Source organism: Coenobita brevimanus, chromosome 26 (assembly GCF_032717465.1).
Source record: "Coenobita brevimanus isolate Jiangsu-jjx chromosome 26, ASM3271746v2, whole genome shotgun sequence".
NCBI classification, from domain to species: domain Eukaryota; kingdom Metazoa; phylum Arthropoda; class Malacostraca; order Decapoda; family Coenobitidae; genus Coenobita; species Coenobita brevimanus.
In genome coordinates, this window is record NC_136979.1 from 40,833,779 (window position 1) to 40,844,115 (window position 10,337).

The 10,337-nt window shown below is 40.4% G+C and overlaps 1 protein-coding gene across 1 annotated transcript in view; it reads left to right on the forward strand.

Annotated features, from left to right (window-relative positions):
* mRpL35 (mitochondrial ribosomal protein L35) overlaps positions 1-8,086 on the forward strand; it is a 32,725-nt gene extending 24,639 nt beyond the window's left edge. The window contains exons 4-5 of the mRNA XM_080268071.1: positions 5,888-6,023; positions 7,697-8,086. Coding sequence (XP_080124197.1) covers positions 5,888-6,023; positions 7,697-7,807 — 247 coding nt within the window. The 3' untranslated portion in view covers positions 7,808-8,086. The remainder of the gene's footprint in view (positions 1-5,887; positions 6,024-7,696) is intronic.
* The last annotated feature ends 2,251 nt before the right edge of the window (positions 8,087-10,337 follow it).

The following is a 10,337-nucleotide window of genomic DNA, read 5'->3' on the forward strand; positions in this document are numbered from 1 at the left end:
GAATGATTATCTGATCAATACAACCTCATCCCTTCCTAAAACCTCCCTGTCCTTCTCCAACTAATTCGTCTGTTATTTCCCAAACTCTGTCAATAACTGTCCTGCCACATACACTTCCTATTACACTAAGAAGACAAATGCCCCTATGATTACCACACACTTCTTTTTACCTTTTTCCTTTGTACAAGGGAATAATTATACCTGACTTCCAATCCTCTGGGACTCTACCTTCCTCCCAGGCCAATCTGCACATCTTCCACATCCATTCTACTACTATCTCTCCCCCATGCTTCAGCATTTCACCACACACTCTATCAATTCCTGGGACTTTCCCCGATTTAACTTTCTTCATTGCTTCCACAACTTCTATCCTACTGATTTCTTCCTGTCTTCTCACCTCCCTCCTTCTCCCAGCCATTCCCCAGCCACTTATACTTGCATTACTTCTATCCTCTATGTTCAACAATTCCTTAAAGTGTTCTCTTCATCTGCTCACTTTTTCTCCCTTCTCCACTAGTAATCTACCATTTTTATCTTTCACTCCCCTACTAACTTCATTGCCACCCTGTCTAACTCTTTTTACCTCATTCCAGAACATCTTCTTACAGTCCCTCCACTTTACACTCAAATTCCTTCCAAATTCCTCATCCACTCTCTTCTTACTCTCTCTTACTAATCTTTTCACCTCTCTCTTCCTTTCTACATATAACTCTCTCTTCCGTCTCACAACTTCTTTCACGCCCCTATTTCTCATCCATTCCTTATATGCTTTCTTCTTTTATGCCACAGCCTGTCTCACCTCTTCATTCCACTACGCTGTTCCTTTCACCCCCTTTCGTCTTCTCTTCACCCCGCACACCACGTCACATGCTGCGCATATTTCTTCTATGAATATCTTGCACACACCTTCCACTTCCCCCATCTGCACTAATCCATATTTACCCGATTGTTCCTCCACTTCTCTCTTATATTCTGCTTTTATATACTATATATATATATATATATATATATATATATATATATATATATATATATATCTGTCTATCTATCTATCTATCTATATGTATATATATATATATAATTTATTTGTTAGTGGTAGGTGGTGGTGACCATCATCCACTCACTTGATGTAGTGCTGCCTACTTCTTCCTTAGCCTTTATCTTTTTTCTTTTTTTTTTTTTTCTCCCATCTTTCCTGTCACTTCTTATTGTTTTTCTTTTCTTTACAGGTAGCTTTACATTGAGTGACAAGCCAAATGGTTTCGTGTAAGCCAAGAAACCATTTACAACGCTGGGTGGTAACCATATAACCAAACCATACGTGCTCCCAATGTGTCAAGAAGTGGGTTGGTGGAGGGTTAGTGCCCCTCCCCGTAAAACAAATAGCTCAAAGTCAATGGCCACCCCTTATGGGATTATGGCGTCTGGCAATAGATAGATAGATAGATATATACTTATATACTGTAGTGAGTGGCTAGCGAGTGGAGGTAGGGGAGAATATGAGAGAGAGAAGAGAGAAGTATATGCGAGCAGGAGAAGGGAGGTGAAGAGATTGGTGAAGGAGAGTAAGAAGAAAGTGGATGAAGAGTTTGGGAGAAATCTGAGTGTAAAATGGAGGGAGAGTAAGAAATTGTTTTGGAAGGAGGTAAGGAAAGTAAGACACTGTGAAAGGGGATATAGTAGGGGAGTGAAAGATGTGATAATAGATTGTTGGTGGAGAAGAGAGAGAAATTGAGATGGAAGGAGCACTTTGAGGATTTGTTGAATGTAGAGAGTGAGAGCATTACAATTATAAGTGGTTGGGGAATGGCTGGGAGAAGAAGAGATGAGAGGTGGGAGGAAGAGATCAGTAGGGCAAAAGTAGTGGTAGCAATGAAGAAGATCAAGATGGGAAAGGCCCCAGGAATTGATGGAGTGTGTGGTGAAATGCTGAAGTATGGAGGTGAGATTGCTATGGAGTGGATACGGAAGCTGTGTAGATTGGCTTGGGAAGAGGAAAGGGTTCCAGAGGACTGGAAATCAGGTACAGTATAATTGTTCCTTTATACAAAGGAAGAGGGGAGAGAGAGGTATGTGGTAATCATAGGGGTATTTGCCTTCTTAGTGTGACTGGAAAAATATGTGGTAGAATACTCATTGAAAGGGTTAGGCATATAACAGAGGAGCAAGTTGGAGAAGAACAAGGGGGATTTAGGAAGGGAAAAGGGTGTGTAGATCAGATATTTGTTCTAAGATGTTTAGTGAAGAAGTATCTAGAGAAGGGAAGGAAAGTGTATGCTGCCTTCATGGACTTGGAGAAAGCTTATGACAGAATAAATATGTAAGGAATGTGGAAGGTATTAAGAATATATGGAGTGGAGGGGAAACTGCTGAGTGCTGTGAAGAGTATGTACGAAGGAGCTAGGGCTATGGTGCGAGTGGATGGTGAGCTGAGTGAGTTCTTTGATCTCAGTGTGGGACTGAAACAGGGTTGTGTGAAGTCTCCATGGCTGTTTAATATATAAATGGATGTGGTTGTAAAGGAGGTGTAAGGTAGGGCAGTGGATGTGGGGGTGGCTCTAATGAGTGAGGATGAGATGTGGAAGATTCCGTTGTTGCTGTTTGCCAATGATACAGTAATGTTGAGTGGAGATGAAGGGGAGTTGCAAGGTTTGGTGAGTGACTTTGGGACAGTGTGTAGGAAGAGGAATCTGAAAGTTAGTGTGAACAAGAGTAAAATTAAGGTGTTTTAGGGAAATGAAGTCACAGGATGCACAGTGAGGTTGGATGGTGAGGATATGGAGAATGTGAGGGCATTCAAGTACATGGGTAATGTGATGAGTAAGGATGGAACTTTTGGAAATGAAGTGCTTGAAAGGTTACAGCAGGAAAGAAAGGTTGTTGGTTCACTGAAAACAGTGATAAGAAATAGGGAGATGAGTATGGAAGTTAAGAAGTCACTGGATTATAATATTGTGATCCCTACCCTGACTTATGGAAGCGAGGCTTGGACCTTGCTAGAGGGGAACAAGTCAAGAGTGAGAGTAGTAGAAATGAGTTACTTGAGAGGAGCATGTGGAGTGACATGGAGGGACAGGTTGACGAATGAAGAAGTGAAGAAATGATCTGGAGTGGATGTGGATGTGGTTGAGAAAATTAGGAGAAATACACAGAGGTGGTTTGGACATGTGGAGAGAATGGAGAATGAAAGACTAAGAGGGTGTATGTAGGTGAAGTGGAAGGAGGGAGAGGGAGGGGAAGACCAAGGATGAGGTGGAGGGATGGAGTTGATAGGTATATGAGGGAGGGGGGAGTGAATTGGGGGGAGGGCAGTCAAATGGTGGGTGACAGAGCGACTTTGGGGCATTTTGTCTGCCGCCACCCTTTGCAGGGTTAGGGCGTCGGAAGCCGGAGGTGGACCGGGTAATAGTGGAAATGGTGTAAGAAGGCATGAACCTGGAGCTGCAGGTGGTAAAGGGAAGGCCAAGCGATTACCACTGCAAAAGGGTGAAAAAATGCAAGTACTGTATGATGACAAGTAAAAAAATAAAATTATGGCAGAAAAGGAGAAAGTTGCTTGGAACCCTGAAATAGCCATGCAAAATGTTTATAGTGCCAGAGGTAGTAGGAAAAAGCAGCTTATTGAACTTAAATCCAGTCAGTATTCAGATATCCTGTACTTCGATCTGCCAATTTAATTGCATTTTCCTTAAAGTTACATTGTTCCAATGAATAAGAAAGAATTATAATTTCGTTTTGCAATTTATGTTTTTTATATGTATACTGAATTCCATTTCTTGTAGAAATTTGCAGAGTTATAGTCACAGAGTGTGACCTTTACCCTACTTCTGCCAAAAAAAAAAAGATTTGGTTAGGTTAGGTTAGGCTAGGAATTACATTAACCTATGCTACCCTACCCTACCCTAACCTAACCTAACCTAACCTAACCTAACCTGATCGTTTTTTCAGTGGCCATAGGATAAAGGTCGCACTCCTTGACTACCACCCGCAAATTTGACAAGAAATAGAATTCAGTATAAATACAATAAAAGTCCATTAATCCGAACATGGATAATCCAAAAATCCCAATAATCCAAATTTTTGAAGAAGGCTGACAAAACTCCAAAAGTAAAAAAAGAAATCAAAATTAAAAATACAAACTGGGCGCCAAATGCACAGAAGTTCCGAGCGGTGTGGTCATGGAAGTTTCATGGAAGGAAGCTTCCATATACTTTGATAAACTGGTGCATTTCGTTGAACAAAATAATCATTACAATGGGGTCGAGGTGATCAATTTCCATATCTTGCGAAACGAATTCTACAAGAAACGTGCACAGGCTGTCAGGCAGGCTGATATCTGTGAGTGGCTGAAGTGCAAGAGCAACCAGGCAGGTAAATCAGCTGATGACGACCCAAGACCAGCTACCCACACTCCAAAGAAGGCACCTCAAGGAACCCTAGAAGAAGCAGGTAGTACTGAGCCGATGCTCGAGGACGATGAGTGAAAGTGACAAAGTGAAATATACTGTACCGTAGGTTTAAGGAATTTTCCACAGTAATGCATATTAAGTTTTTGTGCTTTTACAATACGTGCATATTATTATGAACCCTGGACTTTCTCTAATTGGATACACTTGCATACAACTGCTGTTTTCAGCACTATTAATTACTGATGAGTTAAACAACCCATATCTCTTAATTTACCAATTACAGTTCGTGTCTTCCGTAATACATCATTAAGTAAAAAGTTTGTGTACTGTAATATGTAAAGTAATATTAATATGTGCCATATTGTATTATGAATGAATGAAAAGTGATCCATTTGGTAAAATTTCAGTTTAAACATGAAATTAAGTGTCTTAGGGGTCCCACCCCAAAATCCGAAAAATCTGATAATCCTAATGATTCTTGGTCCACTGCCATTTGGATTAATGGACTTTTACTGTATAAAAAAATGTAAATTGCTCAACGAAATTATATATATATTTTTTATCATTGGACTAATATAATGTTAGGAAAACACATTTAAATTGGCATTTGCATTATAACTGCCAATCTAGCCCTTGCAAAGAAGTATTTTGAACCAGGCACCGGAAGTAGATGAGTGAAAACAGTGACCGAATACAGCTCAGTTATGCTAGGGGTTGAAAATCTTTTGTTACAGTGGTTGAATAGGAGGACCTGGGAAGGCATTTGTGTTTCAGGGCCCAAAATTCAAGACCAGGCCTGCCTATTTTATGATGCAGTTGCAAAGAAACGTTACATTGCGTCACCCCCAGAGTTCACTGCTTTTTGGGGCTGGCTCCGGGGGTTCAAAGGCAGGCTAATAGCAACATTTCAGGTAACTCTAGGACGTATTTAAAGTAGGAAATGCGCTAGGGGAGTGAGTTTTCTTAAAGGCCCTGTCCCTATTAGCTTATTTCCTATAAGTTCAGTGCCCCAACTTTGGCGGCACTTTTCACGATCACTATTAGGCGCGAAACCTGGTGCCCCACTGTATAGTCTTTTATTGCAACTCAGCAATCATGATGGGCAGAGAGCAATTCCAGGCCAGGTTGGAGTAAAAAGGATAGGAAATACAATACAGTACTTGTACAGTATCGCAATGCAGTGCGCCCCATTTAAAGCAGACATTGTTATAGCTGACAAAAGTTTGGTGGGCATTGTGGTATCTGTTACATCTGATATCTTGCATATCAGGGTTCATTTTAGCAAAGGTTTACTGTATTGATGAAAGAAAGGGAAGGGGAAGAGGAATGTTTGAGAGTGAGAGGTGTATGAGGATTAAGCAGCATGGAGATGGTTTTGTAATGGCCATTCTGTTTGAGGTTCCCAGGAGGGATCTCTCACTCTTTATTGAATAGGGCAGGATATCTGAATACAATATCTCTCACTTGTCTCTGAACAGGGCGGGACGAGGCATCTGGATTCGGCCACGGCAAAGGGCTAGCAAGAGAATGTGGAAGAAATCCCAAGCCCAGCGAAGACGGTGCAAAACCCATGTATTTTGCAATGCTACTCAGTCCACCCTTCTCGACAAGATGGTGAGAGTTAAGGCTCTTCCACAGTCATGTTGCCTATGCATGGTGGTGCTGTGCACCGTGGGTGCAGCAGCTGTGGCATCTAGGTGGGAGCCAATCCTTATATTTCCCTGCTCTTTATCTTGAGAAGAACCCAGGTCCAGCCCTGGTTAGCTGCTGATTACCACAAGAGGTGCTGGATCCTTACATGGTGTATGTACTGTGTCATACCTGTAGGATGGACCCACAGAAGCAGTTGCTTAGTGGAGGTTGACTGGTCTGCACAGCCAAAAAGATTGGGGTTAAAGAACAACAGCTACCAGTAATCAAAAAAATTATCAGTCCTCTATTTTTACCTCTACAGTCACCATCAGTGCTACTCAGACCACTTTTTTAAAAAATATTTTGAAACTTATAAGATGCTTCCACTATTTTTTTTTTTTTTTTTTTAATACCAGTACTATTTTTTTTTTTTTTTTTAATACCAGTACTATTCTAAGAGGGTGTATGTAGGTGAGGTGGAGGGGGGGAGAGGGAGGGGTAGACCGAGGATGAGGTGGAGGGATGGAGTTGAGAGGTATATGAGGGAGGGGGGGGGTGAGTTGGGGGGAGGGGAGTCAAATGGTGGGTGACAGAGTGACTTGAAGGCGTTTTGTCTGCGGCCACCCTTTGCGGGATTAGGGCGTCGGGCTATAGATAGATAGATAGATAGATAGATAGACTATTCTTACCAGGAGAACTATCATTCCCCTGTTTTCACCTCGCAGTTGCCTTTTAATGGTACTTAATCCACCCTTGTTGGCAAGATGGTTGCTTTTTGTTAAGATGCCAGCCAGCAGAATTTTCACTTATCTGTTTCTGCTTGCATAGTCACACCCCTTTTCACCAAGATGGGGAAATTTAATGCCACTTCTAGAGTTGCTGCTTTTTGGTAACTCTCATCATTATATTACATTTATCGTTGCTCTCAAGTCCACAACACCTTAAAGAAAAACTTCTTGTTGAAGTGTTGTTGATACCTTAGTTAAGAAGTTGATTTACCAGCTTCTCCAAATTTATAGCACCTTGATTGGCCACGTAAAGAGAATGGAGAATGAGAGAGTGACTAAATGAGTGTATATGAGTGAGGTAAAGGAGGGGATGAGGGAGGGAGAGGTTGAGGATGAGTTAAAGAAATGGAGTGGAGTGATATAAGAGGGAAGGGGTTGTGAGTTGGAGAAAGGGCAGCCTGATGACAGAGGACAGGGTGGAAATGGTGGCAATTCATTTGTGCCCATCCCTGCTGGGATTAAGGCATTTGATTATAAGTAGGTAGATAATTTTATGGAAGAGGTCGCAGTGTTCTAGAACTCACACGTAACCTATAAAAAAAAACTGCCTGTATTATGGGAATATTACTTTCTGCTACCGCAGTTAAAATATATTAACCACCATACATTTGACCATTACTGTTGCTATTTTATCCTTAGCCCATTCAACCAAAAGACATCTGTTTTCATTTTATTTTAGACTTCTGACAACTTTATTTAACTTAGGATAGACTTTTTAACTGGAGGGGTTAGATAAAGTCATGATAAACCCCTTGGAGTATGAGAGGCCCTTCCTGTGGTGAATAAACTCATCTGGTAGCAGTAAGAATAAATTAAATGGATGCTGCCCAGACTTTAGTGTTTTATGCATACTGCCTTTTATTTCAGGTGACCAGGTACTGGAAAAAGATGAGGCACTATCCTGATGATCCGTATCGTCCATACATGAAACGGGAAAGTCACAGGCTGTCCCGGGGCTATCCTAGGGAATACTTTTAGCAAAACTGTATCAGCCAGCTTCACAACTCAGACCTTGATGCATTATTAGGAACAATCTCTTACACTCAATACAGGATTGTGGAGTTTGTTTTTAATATACTAATGGTTTGTATTCATAGAGCCATTTGATTTAGAACAGCATTTTAAGAAGAATAAGATTCCTGCATTTTCTCATCAATACTGTATCAGGTTGAAATTTGGAATTAGGGCTTTGAAAATATTATTACATACTGAAACAACAGTAGCACAGAATTGCACATTGTAGATATTGTTTATAGATTACGGATACATTAAATCTTAAAATTATAGATATGTATATTTTTTAATGTCGTTTCCCTGTGCTGTGGGTGGAATTGATAAATTGGAGCATTCCTGTGAAACCTGCTATATTAGTTATTATTGCACTTAAAGTTTAATTGTTGGTAAGACTGGTACGATAAGTGATTTTTAGGATGATGGTGCTTGGTGGTTTAGTGGGCAAATAAGGTGCTCCAGTCGGATTGAGTCAGTGCAGGTTTATATCCAAGGGGTGGTTGGGGTTTATTTCTCATGCAGTGCCACTCAGAGATGAGTGAGGCTGGTCACTCTCATCTTAAATGTCAGGACCATCTTGCCTAGCCCCAGGCTCCTACACTCTTCATGGGGCAACAGTGGATTAGATAGTGAATGACTGAATTAAAAGTAATTTGGAAAGGAGAATAGTCTAGTGAATATAGCATACTGTGAATTTCACCAAAGAGGGTAAAATACAGCAAGATTGACCGAAACATGCATAGGAGTATCAGCACTGATGTACTCACTTATAATTCTGTGCACAAAATTATAAGACTTTGGAACTGAAGCTAACCTGTCAGATGATACCACTATTAGAAGATCAACTAGATCAACTCATACCAGTTGCCTTTGCTGAAGATATTGATTGTTTTGACATTTTTAAAAATGTGCTTTGATTTTTCTCGGCTTACAAGTTAAGATATAAGTGCATTAGTTACAGTTGACACTACTCACGCTTTCTATTCCAATTCTGTTTTAGATCTTGACATATTACTGTACTGTAAGCCCTCTCTTTTTGCGACTGATTGATGCCAAAATAATGTCACCAAATCCAAGGGTTTTATTAAATGGGGGAAGTTTTATTTGGCTTTGAGGGGTCAGTAAAAAGCATGAATTTTCTACTCTTCCACTTTTATTCTATTGTTGAGGGGTAATACGTATATAATTAGTATACACTATTAACATAACTTTTGAAAATTGACCCATAATCAGAATTTGAGGTGCACTGATAGACTAAACTATTACCCAAGGCTGACAAAGTTAGGCTAACATTCAACTCCTGTGGGCCTCTCCTCCACCGCTGCTTCCGTCGAAGCTTCTGCCTCTGCCACCACCTCATCAAAACCTTCAAAGTCAGTATTCATTGGCAGGTTATGTTGATCTTCCTCCATGTCATCATCCACATTTACATGTTCAATTGCCTCTATCACTTGCTTGTTTTCTTTTCGTTTGCAGTTGAAACAGTGAATGATGAGATCTTGTTTACGGTCCCAGCTGACTGGGCTAAATAATAAGGTTGCCAGGTTGGCATTTTTCAAGCCAAATATTTCAAATTTGGCTTTTTAAAAACCAATTGGCCTCAAATTTTTTTGTTTGGCAGCAGTGGTTTGTGGTTAGTGCTTTGGAATTATTTGCCAATTGTGAGACTTTAGTTGCCACAATACAGTCATTCCTTAACATCTGTGGGGGTTAGGTAACAGACATATCCGCGAATGTAAAAAATCTGTGGATATCTGCTCCCCCCCCTTAACCCATTCACTGTGTCAGTGTTTGTTTACATGTACATCCTGTGTGCGACAGTTTTCAAATATTTAGAAAAAAATAGAAAACAAATAATATTGTCAAAAGATAGAGAAAAAAATCCTGAGTTCAGTGGTATATAACACAATATAGCAAACAAAAAAATAACCTCTGATACAGGTCCATGAAGTAATAAATATTCCCTGTCCGGTGGTGCCAGGCGAACGATGTGTTATGGTTGCACTGTGTCGTCAGTGTCAAATTTGCGATCAGATAAGGTGTAAAACAGCATCTGAACCATCATTGTCATCATCTAACAACAAATCACTGTCATTACTACACTCATCCAGAGATTTCATCCAATATTTGCTTGGGCTACTTCTAGCGGCGGGATGGAGAAGATTTCGTACCTTTACCTTCGGCATTTTGTAGGTAACTGAGCTGAGCTCTGCACCTCGTAAAAATGCATAATCTATGTATGGCAATATTCAATAGGGTGCCATGAATTGCTAGCTGATTTATTTCGTGCCATTTCTGATGGCGGAATTTTTGAAAGCAGGAAATCATATATGATACAGTCGCAGTAAGAGCCATTTGGACTCAGATATCATATATGATACAGCCGCAGTCAGTGGGTTAAAAACACCTCTGGACCCCCCATTTCCTTATATAACTAAAGAAAAACCCTATGTGCATGTTTACAACCACTTTATTTAATACAAGAACACTAAACAAC